Here is a 22,260-nt window from a genome sequence, read left to right on the forward strand (position 1 = left end):
AGACTACAGAGTCTGATATTTTCTTATGGGAAAATATGAATTTCATACTTCTAATTTGTTGTTTTAGGACAATGGTAGATTCATGGTCATTCCACACATTTCTATGGAAAAATAGGATTTGAGTGTTTTGAGTTAGTGTACTTGAAACCCCCCGCTCCCCTGAATAGGGGTGTGAAAAAATATCGAAATGGTGATATATCGTGATACTTTTTATCCCAAAAGGTTATCACTATGCTCCTGTCAAGAATCGAGATATCGTTTTAAAAAGGTGTCAATGTTTTTTGAAAAAAAACAAAAAAAGAACCATCAAGTTGCTACCAAAGTCTTCCACCATAATAGTTAACTCTAAGGCTGCCATTGACGGTGCTTGACGCCCAATCCATTTAGACCGGCAACGTTCGTTCATTCAAAGCCTCAGCATTCACAGTCATTCGGTCCGATTTTCGAGGCATTTACAGGTCACTTGTTGTTCATTTTAGGGCATTTACAGGTCATTTCCATAATAGTGTCTCAGTTAACTATAAGGCTGCATTGATGGTGCTCGACGCCCATCATTTAGACTGGGAACGTTTGTTCATTCGAAACCAGAGCATTTACAGTTATTCTGTCTGATTTTCAGGGCATTTACAGGTCACTTGCTGTTCATTTTAGGGCATTTACAGGTCATTTCCTGTTGAGTTTGAGTCACTGCCTATTCATTTGGGTGATTCCCAGGTCACTTCCTGTTCTGTAACTCAAAATAAGGAAGTTACCCATAAAATACCCCAAAATCAACAGGAAGTAACTGAAAATCAACAGGTAAATGACCTTAAATGGCCCAAAATTACCTCATTGCCTGGCATTGGCTGCCACTGACGGCCAAAGACGTTCAATCCATTTGAAGTGGGAGGGATGGCAGCGAATGAACGAATGTTCATTCGCTGCCACCCTCCCAGTTCAAATGGACTGGACGTCTACTAGTGATAAACACATAGCCCAAGGATGAAAATTGTGTTTTTCTGTTTATTAGTTGCTTGTAGAATATCCTAGAATGATTTCCTGACCAATGTATCGATAGTCGTTGTATTGCCATATGGTCAGATCATCGTTATCGTGAGCTTTGTATCGCGTATCGTATCGTGAGGTACCAAGAGGTTCCCACTCCTACCCCTGAAAGACTTGAAATCCAGATTAAACATTTGGTCTTTGAATCTCTCAAATCTTATTTTCAGTCCGTTTTTAGGATAAGAAAGTGTCAAACCAAGTTTTATTCTGATCTGATCCAATCACACATTTATAACGTTTTCAAATTCACATTTTTTGATTGTTTGCATGGTTAAAATGTATAATAACAGTCAAATTAATCCAGAGTTGGCATTTTTCCCCGTTATAGTGCACATTTTCTAGTATTCACATTATCAAATCTAAATTTTGTATTGGGATTTAAACAAATCTAATCCAGAGAACTCATTTCTATACTAAACAGCATTTGACAAAATGAAATCTGATTTGTTTCATCCCGTTTATCAAGTCTGAAAGTGAAGAATAACCATAGGCGGAGTTTGACGTTTGGGACGGGGGGGCACAACATGTTGATGACCCTGAAACGCAGTGTCAGCATTAAGATTAATTTACAAGAATATTTATAATAAATTGACAATGAGCGTTTTTTGTTTCCCATCATTCTTGAGAGGAGTTCTAAATCAGGCTGCTAAGTCAATACTTTTAGCCAAGATCGTCATCCATTGAATATGGTACGCCCGCCGGAGTCGTGGCAATGTAGTTACCCCAGTCAAAATTTGTATCCCCTGGGCGGAGCCATATGGAGGTAGATTTGTGTCTTTATTATTCAAACAAAAAAAAAAAGTTGCTGCAATCAAAATATAAATTTTCATAAAAAAAAAAAAGTCGCTTCAATCGAAAAATGCCAAAATAAAATTGAAACTCAAAAAAAAATGCATGTGACAACTATTTTTCTTTGATTGAAGCAACTTTTTTGATTGAAGTAATGTTGATTTGTGTTTGGGCCATATTTTGGCTAGGATGTTTTTGTCTTTATTATTCAATCAAAAAATAAGTTGCTTCAAAAATATATATATATATTCAAAAAGAAAAATCACTTCAATCCCAAAAAAAAAAAAAAATTCAATCATGTAAAACGTTCTTGAATGCGAAAAAATGTTTGAGATTGAAAAATTTGCATTTGAACACTTAGTTTTTCATTGAAAAAGTTTTGATTAAAGCAATCCTTTTTGTGTTCGGGCCATATTATGGGTTGGACATTTGTATCCAAATCATTCAATCCCCCAAAAAGTTGAGTCAATCAAAAAAATATTTTTAATTGAAGAAGAAAAATCATTTGAAAAATAAAATTGCCCTCCTCAATTTTATTTTTATTTTTTTAATTACAGTATATGCAAAGTAAATGACCGTCTAAGGTGCTAGTCACATGATCTGTTTGAAAAATAATTTTGACTCATTATAAAAATATAATTTTTTGTTCATTTCATTCATTTTTGTTGCCGTTTTATTGCTTTACAACTTTTATATATATATAGGAAAGTCAATTTCATGCAATGACACTTTGCGGCCACCAGGCGGGCCTGGCCCCCCTTAAAATCCGCTTATGAGAGTAACATCCACATTACACTGAAATCAAAACCTTTTGAAATTGGTTTTATGTGGGCACGGTCTTCCCCGTCTGGCGCGCCTTGCTCAATTGTTCCTGCCGTGCTTTGTGGTAGTCGCTCATGCACTTTTTAAATGCGCCAACGTGGTTCTGACACGCTCGCCAGTCCTGATGCTGAGCCATACAGTCCTGCAGCGACTCGTGCAGATCTGCACACCCCGTGCGAGAAATCATTCGCTCCACAGGGTCCTCGGCTCCTTCGTCGCTATCCGTGACGTCCACTTTCTTTTTGCTTCGGTCGTGAGGAGATGGTGATGCCATTCTGTACAGAAATTGACATGAAGTATATCTGTTTCATTTCTATGCAATTTCTCCAGTTTAACCATGCTATTTAATATAATTTATCCTATTTTTATATTTGTTTAATCATACAGAATTAAATAGTAAGGTTACATTTGTGACGAAAGTGTGTGACAGTACCTGTATTCTTTTTCCTGAAGTGATCTCAGCGCCCTTTAAGTCACCTTTCATCCAATGCGTATTTATATATCCATGCCTGTTATTTTCCCTGAAAAGTTAATTGTATCTAAAAGTCAAAACACTTTCACAACTTCACATACGTGTATCATTAGTATGCATTTTAAATTGTACAGCATACAGAAAAGAATATAGTTGCCGGTTAACAGGGTTCCCGGGGGACACATTTAAGCGTCGGACCGGATGTAACAGTCAACGCTTCCGTTTTACGTAAGCCTTAGTAAAATTATTTTTGCTAAAATTACATAAAATTATTCCTTTTTGTGTTATGGTGCGTTGCATGATACATTTGAATTATATTTAATACGATTTTAATTAAACCATAATGCGTTCTTTTTTAATGTCAAAATGAGTGCGTTCAAACAGCACCCCCTTGTATTTCCATGAGTGTGACAATTTATTGCTATACTTTGTATCCCTTTACGGCCTAGACTCGATATGTCTTTTTAAAAAGATTCTACTGGATAGTGTCTAACTCACTGGCTGCCACTGACGGTGCTAGACGTCCAATTCCTTTTGTCGGTCAAAAGGGTTTGGACGCACATACCTGTCAACCCAAGGCCGTTGGGACGTCACGTATGCCCTTACAAATTGGTGACTAATCTTACAACGTTCAATATAGCGTGCAATATGAAACAAAAATAAAAATCAATTTTTAAAATAATATGAATATTGGTAATATTGTCACATATAATCTGGTGCAATCAAAGAACAATATCTTAAGCAACATCATAATTAAAACAAATTAACAGTGACTTTTGTTATAATTGTATGTAGCACGTTTGGCAATTTCTATTATGTCTTGATGGCTGCACTTCATGGCACTTGAGTGTGGCACAACGTGTACATGCAGGTTTTGCTGCTACCAACATTGAGAACAAACCTACGTCCTTGATTGGTACACAACTAATAACCCAACCGGGAGAGCACTTATTATTTAAGAGGCAATAGAAAAAAAAAAAAATCAGTAGTTAAAGAACTTCGAATTCCAATCGTTTCCAAATGCCGCCATCAGTGAATAGAAAAAAGAAATAGAAAGCATCGTAAAACTGAGTACATTTAGTAGCCATGCTATTCAAAGTTAAGTAAGGATCATCATCGTCATCAGTCCGTAAAAACCGTGACTGTGATTGCTGTCACTTTTTTCTGACTGTTTACAACTTCCACACTCTTGTACAAGTACTCCCCGACGTCCATCTCGAAAAATTTGTGTATCTTCTCTGTACTCTCCCCGGCATCCATCTCGATAAATTTGTTCATCTCCATTTTATCCTTCTGTGTCTTCTCTGCATTCTCTTCTGTATTTATTCTCTGTATTCTTCTCTGTATTCTGCGTATTCTTTATCTTATCATTTTTCATGCATTTGATTTCATATTGATAGAGGCCATCATCCCTTTCCAACTTGTTAGTGATATTCAGGTGCCCGTTGAAGTGGTCCAGTTGGATCCTCTCCACGGAGGCTTCGGCCCGACTCTCGCCGCCCTCCCTGGTGAACGTGACGATTTGCTTTCCGTTGACAATCCAGTTGATGTAGCCCAGCTTCTCGCTTCTGTCGACCTGGTCTGTCATTAACAGGAGCATATTCCTTCTGAGGTCCTTGATGACTTTCGGATCTTTATAGCACCCGCCTGACACAAAATAAAGATGCTTGGGTGAAAAATAAATTCTGTAGTTCATCTCCTCTGTCAGAATAGCCCCGCCTATTTAGTGTGCCTTTGAGCCCTTTCATCTCTTTTTTGTATTTTACAATACTTAACATACAGTGGGGCAAATAAGTATTTAGTCAACCACCAATTGTGCAAGTTCTCCTACTTGAAAATATTAGAGAGGACTGTATTTGTCAACATGGGTAAACCTTAACCATGAGAGACAGAATGTGGGAAAAAAACAGAAAATCACATTGTTTGATTTAAAAAAAATTTTTTTAAAGAATTTATTTCCAAATTAGAGTGGAAAATAAGTATTTGGTCACCTACAAACAAGATTTCATGCTGTCAAAGACGTCTAACTTCTTCTAACGAGGTCTAACGAAGCTCCACTCGTTACCTGTATTAATGGCACGTGTTTTAACTCATTATCAGTATAAAACACACCTGTCCACAACCTCAGTCAGTCACACTCCAAACTCCACTAGGGCCAAGACCAAAGAGCTGTCGAAGGACACCAGACAATTTTGTAGACCTGCACCAGGCTGGGAAGTCTGAATCTGCAATAGGTAAAACGCTTAGTGTAAAGAAATCAACTGTGGGAGCAATTATTAGAAAATGGAAGACATACAAGACCACTGATAATCTACCTCGATCTGGGGCTCCATGCAGGATCTCACCCCGTGGCTTCAATATGATAACAAGAACGGTGAGCAAAAATCCCAGAACCACACGGGGGGACCTAGTGAATGACCTACAGAGAGCTGGGACCACAGTAACAAAGGCTACTATCAGTAACACAATGTGCCGCCAGGGACTCAAATCCTGCACTGCCAGACGTGTCCCCTTGCTGAAGCCAGTACACGTCCAGGCCCGTCTGCTGGTCGCTAGAGATCATTTGGATGATCCAGAAGAGGACTAGGAGAATGTGTTATGGTCAGATGAAACCAAAATAGAACTTTTTGGTAGAAACACAGGTTCTCACCATACCCACTGTGAAGCATGGGGGTGGAAACATCATGCTTTGGGGCTGTTTTTCATTAAAGGGACCAGGACGACTGATCTGTGTAAAGGAAAGAATGAATGGGGCCATGTATCGAGCAATTTTGAGTGAAGATCTTCCATCAGCAAGGGCGTGGCTGGGTCTTTCAGCATGACAATGATCCCAAACACACAGCCATGGCAACAAAGGAGTGGCTTCGTAAGAAGCATTTCAAGGTCCCGGAGGGGCCTAGCCAGTCTCCAGATCTCAACCCCATAGAAAATCTGTGGAGGGAGTTGAAAGTCTGTGTTGCCCAACGACAGCCCCAAAACATCACTGCTCTAGAGAAGATCTGCATGGAGGAATGGGCCAAAATACCAGCAACACTGTGTGAAAAGCTTGTGAAGAGTTACAGAAAACGTTTGGCCTCCGTTATTGCCAACATAGGATACATAACAAAGTATTGAGATGAACTTTTGGTATTGACCAAATACTTATTTTCCACCACGATTTGCAAATAAATTCTTTAAAAATCAAACAATGTGATTTTCTGGGGGGGGGGGGGGGGGGGGGGGGGGGGGAGTCCCCCACATTCTGTCTCTCATGGTTGAGGTTTACCCATGTTGACAATTACAGGCCTCTCTAATTAATTTTCAAGTGGGAGAACTTGCACAATTAGTGGTTGACTAAATACTTATTTGCCCCATTGTATACTATCTCAGGAAGATATTCCATACCATTTTTGATACAACATGAATAAAAACTTTGCCCAAAATGAACAGGACGTAACTAGGGAATGCCCCAAAATAATCAGAAAGTAACCGATAGATAAACAGGTAGCATTCCAATTTGTTTAAAGTGGGAGGACTTTTTGTGAATACTCATCTTTCAGTGCCATTGACGGCACTAGATGTCCAATTCATTCTTTTCAATTTTTTTTAAAATAGGGATTTAGGGTCCATATCATTTTGACTGGGAAGAGCGAATTCGTTCGTTGGTCACTCCCAGTCAAAACGAATTCAACGTGTAGTGCCGTCAATGGCAGCCAATGAGTTAACAAGTCAAAAAACATCGTCAGGATACAACATTTCAGGAAACATAATTTTGAAAGTAACAAAATAGTTTAAAGAATGCGTTAATACAGTAATATAGTAATTGTATGACATTACAGGAGTAACAAGTGCAGTTTACCTGGTTGAAAGAAGACCAAAACAGTCCACAGCAACAGGATGGCAATTCTTTTCATCTTGTGTGTCATGTCCACAACAGAGTCCAAGTGCAGGTTCTGTAAGCACAACAAAAGGAGGTATTTTTGACTTTCTCTCCTTATAATTATATGAAAAACAACATCATTTTTACATCATAGGTCATCAAAGCTTTCACTTGTCTTTTTTTTATAATTTTTTTAATTTTTATTTTTTTAAACTTTATTCACAACAAATACAATATACGAACATGGGGTGAACGAACAATTCACATACAGTCAGCAAATTTAGAACAAACAAAAAAATGACAGTAACATAATTTTCGCACTATAAGGCGCACCTTACTAAGCCGCCACCCACCAAATGTGACTTTAAAGCGGCATTTGTTCATACAGTAGATAAGCCGCACCGGACTATAAGCCGCAGCTGTCCTCCCTGTATTATGGGATGTTTACATCAAAAGGTATTAACTGGTGACACTTTATTTGACAGCGGCATCATACAACTGTCATAAAACCACATGAACTACTATGAAGCTTTAAACCAATTGGCTTCATTGCGTCAATAAACTTCATTTGGCCATCACTGCTCCCTTGTGGGAGACAGTCAACCTCTTCTGCCACCCGCTGTCAACACTGTTGTTGTCCAACATGCCTCCTAGCATGCATTGCAGGGCTACAGATGTTGTTTCAGTAATTGCTAGTTATTGTATTTTCTCACACTTTATTTGACAGTGGCACCCTAAGACTGTCATTAGACAATCATAATTATGACACGACACTGTCATGAGCATTAATGAATGCTTGTACAAGATGTCATTTAGTGGCATCAGGGAAATTATCTCACTTTTGAATGGATGTAAAAGATCTGAGCTGGACATAAATGGAGTTAGTACAATAATTTGCCGGATGACATTTAATGATATCTATCATAAGCTTTCAGTAATGCCCATGATAGTGTCATGTCATGATTATGACCCTCTTATGACAGTCTTATGACGCTGCTGTCAAATAAAGTGTTACCAAGTACCATAACAAGCAATGAAACAACTGGAACAGTAACTGAATAAATAGTTTGCACAGAACATGAATTTTGATTGTTTTTTACATCTGTAGCACTGCAGTGCATGTTAGGAGAGATGTGCTGGCTATTAACCCAAATAAGCAACACTGGACTATAAGCCGCAGGACTCAAAATTAAGGAAAAAAATATTAATAAAAATTACAGTACATTAAAGGGTCAGAGTTATTTTCAACACAACCTGAATTCTTTGCGCAGTCTCTTGGTCTTTGTAGCCTTGGAGTCCAAAGAGAAACTTAGATCGACCAAAAAAGTATTTAGTCAATGACTAATTGTGCAAGTTCTCCCACTTGAAAATATTAGAGAGGCCTGTAATTGTCAACATGGGTAAACCTCAACCATGAGAGACAGAATGTGGAAAAAAACCACCAGAAAATCACATTGTTTGATTTTTAAAGAATTTATTTGCAAATCATGGTGGAAAATATGTATTTGGTCAATACCAAAAGTTCATCTCAATACTTTGTTATGTACCCTATGTTGGCAATAACCGAGGCCAAACGTTTGTCTGTAACTCTTCACAAGCTTTTCACACACTGTTGCTGGTATTTTGGCCCATTCCTCCATGCAGATCTCCTCTAGAGCAGTGATGTTTTGGGGCTGTCGTTGGGCAACACGGACTTTCAACTCCCTCCACAGATTTTCTATGGGGTTGAGATCTGGAGACTGGCTAGGCCACTCCGGGACCTTGAAATGCTTCTTACGAAGCCACTCCTTTGTTGCCCTGGCTGTGTGTTTGGGATCATTGTCGTGCTGGAAGAACCAGCCACTTCTCATCTTCAATGCCCTTGCTGATGGAAGGAGATTTTCACTCAAAATCTCTCGATACATGGCCCCATTGATTCTTTCCTTTACACAGATCAGTCGTCCTGGTCCCTTTGAAGAAAAACAGCCCCAAAGCATGATGTTTCCACCCCCATGCTTCACAGTGGGTATGGTGAGAACCTGTGTTTCTACCAAAAAGTTCTATTTTGGTTTCATCTGACCATAACACATTCTCCCAGTCCTCTTCTGGATAATCCAATATAACGAACTGCAGACGGGCCTGGACGTGTACTGGCTTCAGCAGGGGGACATGTCTGGCAGTGCAGGATTTGAGTCCCTGCCAGCGCATTGTGTTACTGATAGTAGCCTTACTGTGGTCCCAGCTCTCTGTGGGTCATTCACCAGGTCCCCCTGTGTGGTTCTGGGATTTTTGCTCACCGTTCTTGTTGTCATTTTGATGCCACGGGGTGAGATCTTGCATTAAGCCCCAGATCGAGGTAGATTATCAGTGGTCATGTATGTCTTCCATTTTCTAATAATTGCTCACACAGTTGATGTCTTTACACCAAACGTTTTACCTATTGCAGATTCAGTCTTCCCAGCCTGGTGTAGGTCTACAATTTTGTCTCTGGTGTCCTTCGTCAGCTCTTTGGTCTTGGCCATAGTGGAGTTTGGAGTGTGACTGACTGAGTGTTGGACAGGTGTCTTTTATACTGATAATGAGTTAAAACAGGTGCCATTAATACAGCTAACGAGTGGAGCCTCGTTAGACCTCGATAGAAGAAGTTAGACCTGTTTGACAGCCAGAAGTCTTGCTTGTTTGTAGGTGACTAAATACCTATTTTCCACTCTAATTTGGAAATAAATTCTTTGAAAATCAAATTGATTTTCAGTTTTTTTTCCCACATTCTGTCTCTCATGGTTGAGGTTTACCCATGTTGACAATTATAGGCCTCTCTAATCTTTTCAAGTAGGAGAACTAGCACAATTGGTGGTTGGCTAAATACTTATTTGCCCCACTATATAAAGAAAACATTTTTCCCAAAACTTGAAAATTTGGTCTTTGATTTACATACTTTACACAGTGAATGTGGAATTTTGCCAAAATTAAGATTTATAACATATCTTTTATCTATTTCTAGTTTTTCAATGTTAGATAGGCCAAACAAAATATGTCTAAAAACTATTTTCAATGAAGGCTGACTTGTCACACAGGCTTCCAAAATTTGATGCAACAAAAATGCAGAAATGATAGTTTAAAAACAAAAAAACTCAGTCTCATTTACTACCATTGAGATAATATTATTCCCCAAGATAGCTGCTGACCTTACATTGCATTGTTTGCTAGTTGACCTCAGGCTGACCTTTGGGCGACCTCGCAGGGCGATGAACAAAAGCCACGGCTTAGCTTGATGCTGGTTAATCTCATCTTTGTGTTGTAATTAAGAGCGCAGGGCAGCAAAGGTGCTCGTTAAAAATGTCAGAATTACTGTAGAAAAACAAATGCTCTCGTCGTTGTTGTCCAAACCCAAATTGAATTCATTTTATAGCAATATTAGATGCAATCATAAAGTCAACGAAATGTAACATTTTAAACCAATATTGAATGAATGAATATTTTCCAAGTGCTATACTGCAAGGATTTTTTTTCCCTTCTGAGGGATGGATGCAATGGCAGTTTTGGAGGTGACCTGGTGAAGTTTTTTTTCTTTTTTTAATCAAATGAGCCTCCTAGGAGCTTCTTTTGTCTTCTTAATCCTTTCCACATTTGTTATCATCATCATCCCACTTAATTAAGCCTTCATTTTATTCACAAGTCACCCAATGACACCTACCCATACATACCCTCTATAAATACAGTGCCCTCCATAATTATTGGCACCCCTGAAAAAGATGTGTTTTCTAGCTTCTAATATATATTTTTTAAAATTCAAATAATATGGGACCTTAATGGAAAAAAAGAGAAAAATCCAACCTTCAATAAAAGTGCATTCATTCAGTGGAGAAAAAATCCCACATAAAGAAAAAATTATTTGACATCAAATATTGTGTGTCACAATTATTAGCACCCCTGGTGTTAATGGTCTCATCTGACCAAAGCACAACTGGGACCGTGTGTATTTTTGTGTGAGACCAAGATTGAGCTTTTTGGCAACAAACACTCTAAGTGGGTCTGGTGTGCCACGAAAGATGCGCATGCTGAAAAGCACCTCATACCCACTGTGAAGTATGGGGGTGGGTCAGTGATGCTGTGGGGCTGTTTCGCTTCCAAATGCCCTGGGAACCTTGTTAGGGTGCATGGCATCATGAAAGCATTTGAAATACCAGAACATTTTAAATCAAAATCTGTTGCCCTCTGCCCGAAAGCTGAAGATAGGTCATCACTGGGTCTTTCAGCAAGACAATGACCCTAAACATATGGCCAAATCTACATAGAAATGGTTCACCAGACACAAAATCAAGCTCCTCCCATGGCCATCTCAGTCCGCAGACCTTGTTTTGTTGGCAAAAGGGGGTTGTAAAAAGTATTAACACCAGGGGGTGCTAATAATTGTGACACACATTATTTGATGTCAAATAATTTTTTCTTTATGTGGGATTTTTTTCCCCACTGAATGAATGCACTTGTATTGATGGTTGGATTTTTCTCTTTTTTCCATTAAGGTCCCATATTATTTGGGGGGGGGGAATTATTAGAAGCTAAAAAAACACATCTTTTTCAGGGGTGCCAATAATTATGGAGGGCACTGTATATAAAATTGACTGAAAATTGATTAAAATGTATGTATCAATAAATTTGCAAATATTAATAATTGGTCATTGAAAATTCTAAATTAATTTATAACTTGTGAATGATGTAGTTAATGTAATTATAAATGATTTGTATTTTATTCATAATTTAATGCTAAATTAAATAAAAGGATTACTTCATGTAAACATGTATGCTAAATCTAAATAGTCTCCGTAATGACTATTTTCATCAATTTGTCAACTCTGCGAATGCATTTGGTCTACCTAATGAAGTTTAGGTTAAAGGTGAAATGTCTGGCACACGTGCTAGGCTGGCTAATTAGCGAGCAGATCATGATCTAGATGCGAACATCCATCGATTTGGACCATCTTTGCTAATTAGATCAATGCTGATTAAGATTGATGAAGATTTGCTCAAGTGCTGCATAGAGAAATATTGAGTTCATTATAATTAAATATAAAATACACTAGTGCAGTGTTTTTCAACCGGTGTGCCGCGGCACACTAGTGTGCCGTGAGAGTTCGTCAGGTGTGCCCCGAGAAATTATCTAATGTCGCATTTATATATAACTATTGTAATGTCCACAACTGTGCGGGCCCTTGAAGGGGCCATCAGACTGCAGAGTGGTGACGTAGCGGGAAGCAAGGAAGGAGGGAGGGTGAGCGGTGTGAGAGCGAAGTTAGCGGTCGCATGTTGCAGATGCCCCTGTTATTTTGTTTACTATTTTCCATTGTTGCCACAATAAAGTGGAAAAGTCATCACCGACTCCTCTCCTTTCTATTTCCCCATTCGGAGCTATTACAATCTTCAGGAGTTACATAACAAGTACTTTAGCATTTGCTGGCTTACATAAAAACACGTCATTTCCATATCATAAAGTGTTAAGCTTCCAAATGTCACACATGCTTCCAAAATCATATGCTACAAAAATGCTGAACTATTTGAAAAGGAAAAAAAAAAAACCATTATGCTGTTAAGACAATTTACAGTATTCTCCAGCTGGACCATGTATTCTTAACCATTGTCCGCCTGAAATGAAATTAAAGATACTGTTTAAAAATAAAATTATGTCAAGTTGCTTCCTGCCAGTATTGAAGTCACCTTTACGACCCAGGCGGTCCTCCCGCCAGCGTTTAAGCAGCGGCTGTGCTTCTATTAAAGTGTGAAATGCACAAATGATTTACAGTGTGTGTGCGTGCATGTGTATGTCTGTCCTTCGCTGAGGAATGGAGGTCACACTATCATCATCATGAGAAACAAGTCAGCAAATTTAATGAGTACATTGATTGTGTGTGCGCGCACACACACCCAGACACAACCCTAGTGTGTGAGTGTGCTAAGCATTCTAAGTGGCTAATGCTAACCTGCACAAGCAAGTGCAAGATGTAGCCTGAAGATAACAAGGATGACCATGATGAAGATGAGAATAGAAGTATCCATTAATGAAAATGAGAATGAATATGGCGAATAAGATGGGAGATAAGAGATAATAAGAGGTCATCTTCTGACCTTTTTTCGTTTTGTAATTTGCATTCAAGCAGCCATGTACAAACAAGACTTTAATGACCTTTTTCCAAAACATATTTACAAGCTTATTTATTAAATTTGTTACCAGTGACAGTGTTAAACGTCCAATCTACTTGAACTGCGAAACAACAAAATGAGCATGCAAGTAAAAGTCCTTATCTGAATGTACATATTTTTTTCTTAAATGTCACATATACAAGATGTGCACAAAATACGCACTTGCAGCTCGGATAGGAACAAAGCTCCTCCTCTTCTGTTAACATAGTTCTTAACAGTCCTTGACAATAATGTGGCACCAAAAGCAGTACAGGGTGTCCATAAAGTTACCATTTCAAAAATTTATTAAAAATGCAATTGATTTGATATTTTATTCAGATTTGTTCTATTGTATTCAGCGTTTATTGATTTTTTTTTGTTTTGTTTTTTACCTCTTTTAATACACTTCTACATGGGCACCATTAGTTGCACGAAGCACATAGAGATGGTACTCGATTTCTTGCCATGTTCGCTGTAGCATAGCCTCATCAAATGTGGCAATGTCATCAGTAATCCTTCGCTTAAGGTCAGTAATTTCCCTTATCTTTGTTCGATACACGATATCTTTAACATAGCCCCATAGAAATAAGTCCAGGGGAGTGATACCTGGTGAACGTAACGGCCAAGATTTTTGGTCCATCCCTTCCAATCCATCGGTCTGGAAATGTTTGATTGAGGAACCCAAGAACATGCAGCCCCCAATGTGGTGGTGCACCATCTTGCTGAAAATGATGGTTGGTTGAAGGTCATTCAGTTGTGGTGCCACATATTCAGTTAAAAGGTCAAGGTAAACATTTGCAGAAGAGTCATTTGTGCTTCGTGCAACTAATGATGCCCATGTAGAAGTGTATTAAAAGAGGTTTAAAAAAAAAAAAAAAAAAAAAACTTCAATAAACGCTGAATACAATAGAACAAATCTGAATAAAATGTCTAATCAATTGCATTTTTAATAATATTTTGAAATGGTAAAGAGACTTTTTAATTTTTTTTCAATTTTTAATTTTATTTTTTTTAATAACAGCGAACAGGTTCCAAAAATGTCCGAATACAGTATCAGAGGAAATGCTATATGCATGGGGCAGACAAAATACACATTTGGAACTATATGTAAATCATTGTTTTGTGTTCTACAAATACAATGCTATTAATTAGTATTTTGAGGCGATGCACCAATTACATTTTGAGTGCACGTTCAACTCATTAGATTCCCTCAGATTGGTGTATTGTCACCAAAATGTATATTTTATGTGCAGATATCCAGTCCGTGGCCACATATTAGCGTATTGTGGCCGCAAACTACACATTTGGGACCATAAATAAGATTTTGTGGCCACAAATTATACATTTATGGACTATAAACAAGTAATTTGAGGCTACAATTAATTTTTGTGGCCACAAATGACAAATTTGTGCTATCAAAAACGACTTGACACCAAAATAGGTGGTCTGAATCCCGAATCCTGTTTTTTGAGTAATAAAGTCATGTTCGCCTACAAATTGCTATTTTCTGTGCACAATTTGCAGGCTCTACTCATTTTGCGGCCACAAAAATGTATTTTCCATGGCTCTAGCATATAGTACAGTATACGGCAGTATAGAAGTCTGGAGTATTTGGCGTTTCTGGCGCTCAGACGGCCACGTTGGCGAGCCTCGGGTCCGAGTCCTGCTCGTAGCGGTAGTGGTAGACCTCCATCTGGTCCCGGCAGGCTTCGCGAATGTTGTTAAGCCAGCGCTTGATGCCGCCGCGGTTGAGGTAGAGCACCATGAGGAAGACCAGTCCGATGAGAGCTAGCACGATGCCCAGGAAGACGTAGGAGACGGCCTCCAGGTTCTCGTTCAGGCAGTCCACGTCCTCGGCGCGCAGGCGCTCCAGCGCTAGCCCGCGCCGCGCCTCTGGCTCCGCACAGCGGAGCAGCGCCACGTCGGCGCACTGCGAGCCGTTCTTCAGCCACCAGTAGAAGGCTTCCAGCTCGCACGTGCAGCGAAAGGGGTTGTTCGCCAGGTAGACGCGGGTTCGCCTCTGCCGCTCCAAACCGCTGACGTTATCCCGGCCCAGGCTCCGGATGGAGTTGTTGACCAGAACCAGCTGGTGTAGCTGCTGAAAGGCGTCCAGCCGGGCCAGCGGGACGCTGCGAAGGCGATTCCCCGTCAGCTCCAGCCGGTGTAGGCTACGCAGGTCACCGGCGGCTAGGGCGGCCGAGAGCTGCGCTGCAGACTCGGGCGCCAGCGTCTCGTTGAGGCACAGAGTGCGGAGCTCCCGCAGGCCTCTGAAAGCGCCGTCGGATATCCGCTCAACGCGGTTGTGGCTCAGGTCGAGCAGGTGCAGGTGCGGGAGTCCTGCGAAGGCGTCCGCCTCGATCGCGCGGATGGAGTTACCGGACAGCGAGAGGGCGGAAGCTGCGGGCAACTCCCCGCCGTCTTCCGCCGTGGTCGCGAACGCGCCGCCTCGCAGCGTCGTCACGTTCCTGCCGCGGAGGATCAGCGTGGACGTCCAAACCGGCACGTGCGACGGCAGCCCCGACCCGCCGTCGCCGAGGCAGCTCACCGTGCCGGAGTCCCGTGCGCACGCGCAAGTCTGCGGGCACGCGTCGTCCGCGCGGCCGCTCGCCAGGATCGCTGCCCAGCCGCACCACCAGCAGCACCAGCGCACGGTCGCGAGCACGCACAGCGGCCGCCGCTCCGTGCAGGCGCGCGTCCGCATCGTGGCTCTCGTGTGAGCGCCGGAGAGGCGAGCGGTGGCACTTATCGGTTCCCTCAGAGCGCGAACCCCGCATCTGCGCGTGCGTGTGGGACCAAGTACAATTGGCAGGGTTGCTAAAAGTTGCTGAATTGCGGCCCTTGCGCGATGACGTCACACATCTAACTCTACGTTACTTGAACATTGTCTGCCAACAGCACAAGTCCAATTCGTTTTGACGGGACGGAAAGACTGGCTATTACACTGATCAACAAAAATGTATAGTTCCAATGATGCAAACACTTGATCTTCCATAATTTTGACGTACTTCAAATCTGACCTTAGTAGTTGTTGTTATTATTAATACATTCAAAGCAAGACTTTTGTTTTGTGCAATGATAAATTACAGAATTGCAAATTGCTATTTAAACAAAGTGCATATACAGTGGGACAAATTTAGTCAACCACCAATTGTGCAAGTTCTCCTACTTGAAAAGATTAGAGAGCCCTGTAATTGTCAACATGGGTAAACCTCAACCATGAGAGACAGAATGTGGGAAAAAAAAACAGAAAATCACATTGTTTGATTTTTAAAGAATTTATTTCCAAATTAGAGTGGAATATAAGTATTTGGTCACCTACAAACAAGCAAGATTTCTGGCTGTCAAAGAGGTCTAACTTCTTCTAACGAGGTCTAACAAGGCTCCACTGATAATCTCCCTCGATCTGGGGCTCCATGCAAGATTTCTCCCCGTGGCGTCAAAATGATAACAAGAACGGTGAGCAAAAATCCCAGAACCACACGGGGGACCTAGTGAATGACCTACAGAGAGCTGGGACACCAGTAACAAAGGCTACTATCAGTAACACAATGCGCCGCCGGGGACTCAAATCCTGCACTGCCAGAAATGCCCCCCTGCTGAAGCCAGTACACGTCCAGGCCCGTCTGCGGTTTGCTAGAGAGCATTTGGATGTTCCAGAAGAGGGCTGGGAGAATGTGTTATGGTCAGATGAAACCAAAATAGAACTTTTTGGTAGAAACACAGCTTCTCGTGTTTGGAGGTAAAAGAATACTGAATGGCATCCGAAGAACACCATACCCACTGTGAAGCATGGGGGTGGAAACATCATTTTCATGTTTTTCAAAGGGACCAGGACGGCTGATCTGTGTAAAGGAAAAAATGAATTGGGCCATGAATCGAGAGATTTTGAATGAAAATGTCCTTCTATCAGCAAGGGCATTGAAGATGAGACGTGTCTGGGTCTTTCAGCATGACAATGATCCCAAACACACAGCCAGGGCAACAAAGGAGTGGCTTCGTAAGAAGCATTTCAATGTCCTGGAGTGGCCTAGCCAGTCTCCAGATCTAAACCCATAGAAAATCTGTGGAGGGAGTTGAAAGTCCATGTCGCCCAACGAAAGCCCCAAAACATCAATGCCCTAGAGGGGGTCTGCATGGAGTAATGGGCCAAAATACCAGCAATAGTGTGTGAAAAGCTTGTGAAGAGTTAGAGAAAACGTTTGGCCTCTGTTATTGCCAACAAAGGGCACATAACAAAGTATTGAGATGAACTTTTGGTATTGACCAAATACTTATTTTCCATCATGATTTGCAAATAAATTCTTTAAAAATCAAACCATGTGATTTTCTGTTTTTTTTTTTCTCCACATTCTGTCTCTCATGGTTGAGGTTTACCCATGTTGACAATTACAGGCCTCTCTAATATTTTCAAGTGGGAGAACTTGCATAATTAGTGGTTGACTAAATACTTATTTGCCACACTGTGACTGGCACTTAAAAAAAAACAGCCCAAAAGCAACAATATGTGGAAAAATAATGCCTGTTTTTGTCAACTGCAGACTTAGTAGACCAAAAATTGGGACAATGTGGCATATGCTGTACTGTACTACTGCCAAAGTGCTTTAATATTTGAAAATTAGTCAAGTATGACAAGCTAAAGTTGACATCTATTCAGAAAAATGTATATGTATAACTATAGCAGAGGTTAAGTTAAACTGGAAACGGGTGAAAAACAATCTTGTGACTTTCACAGATGTGACATTTCCCTGCATGCACATAATATTTACTTTTCTTCTCGGCAAACAAACCAGTGAGCTTCGGCAAACAAAAGTTCGTTTTCTTAATTTTCAATCAGTTTTTTTTCTTTTCTCATCTTCTCATTTAAATTTCAGGGTCAAATTCACAACCAACAAGACATGAATGAGTTTGGACTTGATTTACTCTGTAGCTGTATGGACGACAAAGATTTTCTCTTTGTGTATTTGTCGGACAAATATACGTGTGTTTGATTTCACTGTTATGTGCATTACATTTGAAGTGAAGCAGTATTTACCACCATTGGCATTGTGTCTTGGTCCACAAGGTGTTACAGTGTAAGATAAGGATGCGTGTCTGGATGCTTGCGATAAGCCTCATAAACCAGCTGCGAGCTCCGCAAACAGCAGCCCAGACACGCCAGGACCACTTCATCTGATTTAGTAGTGCAGCACCCGACCTGGTCACGGTTGCCCGCAACTTGACTCTTTTTTCCTAGCCAAAGACTGCAGGCTAACGACCGTGACCTTGGCAGTGATGTCTACACTTTTCTGGCTGACGGCCAGCTTCTCTTTTTTTAAGTGCCAGGCCTCGTGTAATTGTCCCGTCTCCTTTCCACACTTGTGATAAGCCTATAAGCTGAAGAGGCGAGTGTGATTTGTTCAGGTGGCTTTCCATTCAACTTGTCAACGTCAAAGAAACCCATGAAAAAGATAAAGCACACTTTAAACAATTTAAAATCTGCCCTGTGATATTTTATTTATTGGGTAGCATATATGATTAAGTTAATTTTAGCTCTACATAAAAAAGGCCGACGCTAATAAATTACATCATCATTTCTTTCTCCTCCTACTCGTCTATCTCCGCAAACGTTCCTTCGCTAATGGCAGAGTATTTTCAGCAACGTGAAGGATGCGCAGATGTCGTACTTCATCACACTTAAAGCCCGGGAGTTGGTGCAGGGCGCTCAAGGACACACTCGACGTGCCTGATGGTGTCAGATTTAAACATCGCCAGCGAGTTCTGCGACAGCGTTTGGTCGTTTTGAGTTTATTCTGATGAGAAGCAACACTTGGAGGAGATGTTAATTGACATGTCACATTAGCATTTAGCCTTGGTTAGCATTGTTTGTATTAATTAGCTCATTAGTACTAGTTGCCATGTGTAGTGGTCAAATGACGATGTTTAAAAGAACCCCTTTAAATTTAGTCAAAAATAACATGCTTATTGTTTTATTTCTTAACCTTTTTTTTTTGTCTGTTTGAGGAATTTGAACTTTTTTTGCCAGGGCATGGAAGGTATTCCACGTGCTAAACGGGGGTTCATCGTCCCTCCAAATCAGTCAGCGCTTGTAAATAAAACAAAGCGTTTTCTTGCTCCCGCTCGGTTGCAGTGGAAGGAAAAATCCTCACTTAATCTGCACTTTGGAACTCGATCCGGTTCCAGGCGCCGTCTGTGAGCGCTCGCCCGCCGTCTCCAGTCTCGCGCTGACTGGGCCGCGTGTCACCGATACGTTTCCCACCGCCGCTGCTACGTTTTGTCATACGAGCCACTCACTGTGATGAGTTCTGCGGGTATTTTGGTACACATTCCGACTATTTAGTTCATCGCTTGTGTCCGTAACTTTCTGGTAGATGATGAAAAAAAAAAAGAGTATTGCAGAAAAAAAGAAATTAGAGGTCTCAGCGTGACGCCATCTTCATAAACATTCTTCATAACGCCCGCCACGACAGATAGAATTTTAACTTTTCATGAAGACCAGAATATTTCAGGCTACAGCGTCAGAAAGATGGAAAATGGAATATTAGATGATGCGTAGTGATGTATGTTCGCTTCAAACACAGGCCAGGACTGTTTCGCAACTTTGGGTTCAGTTTTAATGATGCAAGCTTAGCTAAAATGGGATTTCTATATAAATTTTAAGATGTTTGATGGCATCACCAGAGACTCGAAACATTTGCCGAGAAAAAAAAAATTGGGGGGAGGATTGGAAAAAATTTCAGATTTTTAAATAGCTTAGTTTGCCAAGAAATTCAGTTTTTGTCAGAGAATAAGTGCTCTTTTTTACATATATTTAATTTTGAGGTTAAAATAGTTATTTCTTCCTTGAGTTATCCAGCGATGTTCAGTCAAGATAAATGTATTTTCCCCCCAATTTTTTTTTTTTTCCACAAAATACTATTTACGCTATATGTCATTATCATTTAGTTATATATACTTACAAAAGTTCATATGTAAAAGCTTTTCAAATCATCTGCCCCCTTTAAAATGAAAATAAACAACAGTACAAAATTGTATTTTAACAGAAACAATAATTTCTACATGCATTACTCCACCGTTTTTGTTCAAATAGCCGTTGCTTCAAGTTTTCGAACATCACTGTTAGCATGTCGATGGCATTTCCCATTTTGTGTTAGCATGATGCTAAATGGCAATCTTTAAAGAAAGCGAGAAAAAAAAGCAATTCTGATCACATGAAAGCAAATATATTTTTTGTCGATTTTCAAGATTTTTTAGCTGATGCTAAGCTAATGGCCGCGTTTGGCCCCCTCGCCCCAATGACTTATTGATGTGGGGTGGACAGGCGACACCGGCTCCTGCAGATCTATTTCGAATCCCCACAAACACGCCCCCCACCACCCCGCCTCCCCAGGCCTGCGTCTTCCTTTTCTCCATCCTCCTTCCCCCGGGAGGCACTGACAGGTCGCCTGTTCATGGCTTATTCATCGGCACCAAGAAGAAGAAGCTGCGGGCGGACAAGCGCGATAAATAGGATTTGAATGAAAGTGGGAGGGGTTGGTTTTCCTGTTGAAATATGAAAATAAAATATTGAAAATAGTCAACTTAAAAAAAAACAAGTGTTGTCTCATATCTTTTTAGTCCTTCAGAGTAGGGCTGATTTGGAGTAACAGGAAATTTTTATTAGGGCTGTCAAACGATTAAAATTTTTAATTGAGTTAATCACAGCTTAAAAATTAATTAATCGTAATTAATCGCAATTCAAACCATCTATAAAATATGCCATATTATTCTGTAAATTATTGTGGGAATGGAAAGACACAAGACGGATATATACATTCAACATACTGTACATAAGTACTGTATTTGTTAATTATAACAATAAATCAACAATATGGCATTAACAATAACATTCTGTTAAAGCGATACATGGATAGAAAGACTAGTAGTTCTTAATAGATAAATGATGGTACAAGTTATAAAAATTTCATATTAAAACCCCTCTTAATGTTTTCATTTTAATAAAATTTGTAAAATTTTCAATCAAAAACTAAACTAGTAGCTTGCCATTGTTGATGTCAATAATTACACAATGCTCATTGTGCTGAAACCCATAAAATCAGTCGCACCCAAGCGCCAGCAGAGGGTGACAAAACACCAAAAAACACAAGTAAAAAGTGGCCATGACACTGTGCTGTCATTTTAATGTTTGAGCGGGGCATGTGCGTAAATTGCGTCAAATATTTTAACGTGATTAATTTAAAAAATTAATGACCGCCCGTTAACGCGATAATTTTGACAGCCCTAATTTTTATCATTATTTTTTTCAAAATTGAAAGAAAAAAAACAAAAATATGTGGAGAATAATCCTGAAAATGTCCAACATCGTTATTGAAAAATATACAAATTTATTCTAAAAAGAAAAAGAAAGAAAACCCTCCTGTGTGTAATATATAAAACAACAACAACTAACCCTCTTTAAAATAAACTGCTGTATATTAAGCCAAAAGAATTATTGTGTTTGAAAGAACAATATGTCTATATGCTGCCATAGCAGATTCATGGCGCACTAAGCCCCCGAACTATTTTTAATTGTCCCTTTTACCCTGGAAAACCCCGTTTACAGACGTCGCGCAACCGCTTTTGTTTCAACCTGGCCATAAAAAGAAGGTAAGTCATTATATTTCTTATTCAAAATGTCTGTCACTTTTAGCTTAGAATCATTAATTGATGTCTAATATTTCGTTTAAAAAAAAAAAAAAGACTTAAAAAAAATTATTAACTCGCATATTTGTAACTTTTAAACAAATGACGTCACAATGAAAAAAATGGTGTCTGTAAAAAAAGTCACTGATATTGACCTCATAACTATCGCTTAATTGTATTTTTTTTGTTACTGTCGCATTTTCTCTGATATGTTAGATGATAAATAATCGATCCAAACAAAGAAAAACTGAAAAACAACATTTAAAAGGGTAAATATATGAAAAACAACATCTCGACCACTCCTTGATGTCTGTGATTTCTGCATCGCGACCCGTGTTATATTACCATGTTTCACCCATAAAATCCCCAAAAATCCAGCTGTGGCCAGTCACAGCTGTGTCTTGACACTCGGTGATACATGCTACATGGAGTTTTTGGATCG

At 39.9% G+C, this 22,260-nt stretch overlaps 1 protein-coding gene across 1 annotated transcript; it reads right to left on the bottom strand.

Moving 5' to 3' along the window:
• Window positions 1-14,510: 14,510 nt before the first annotated feature.
• On the bottom strand, window positions 14,511-15,875 carry waif2 (Wnt-activated inhibitory factor 2). The gene has a single exon (XM_057821894.1). The coding sequence runs from the start codon at window positions 15,838-15,840 to the stop codon at window positions 14,767-14,769; it is 1,074 nt and encodes a 357-aa protein (XP_057677877.1). The 5' UTR covers window positions 15,841-15,875; the 3' UTR covers window positions 14,511-14,766.
• Between the last annotated feature and the right edge of the window lie 6,385 nt (window positions 15,876-22,260).

This window comes from Corythoichthys intestinalis, chromosome 18 (genome assembly GCF_030265065.1).
Source record: "Corythoichthys intestinalis isolate RoL2023-P3 chromosome 18, ASM3026506v1, whole genome shotgun sequence".
Classification (NCBI taxonomy): domain Eukaryota; kingdom Metazoa; phylum Chordata; class Actinopteri; order Syngnathiformes; family Syngnathidae; genus Corythoichthys; species Corythoichthys intestinalis.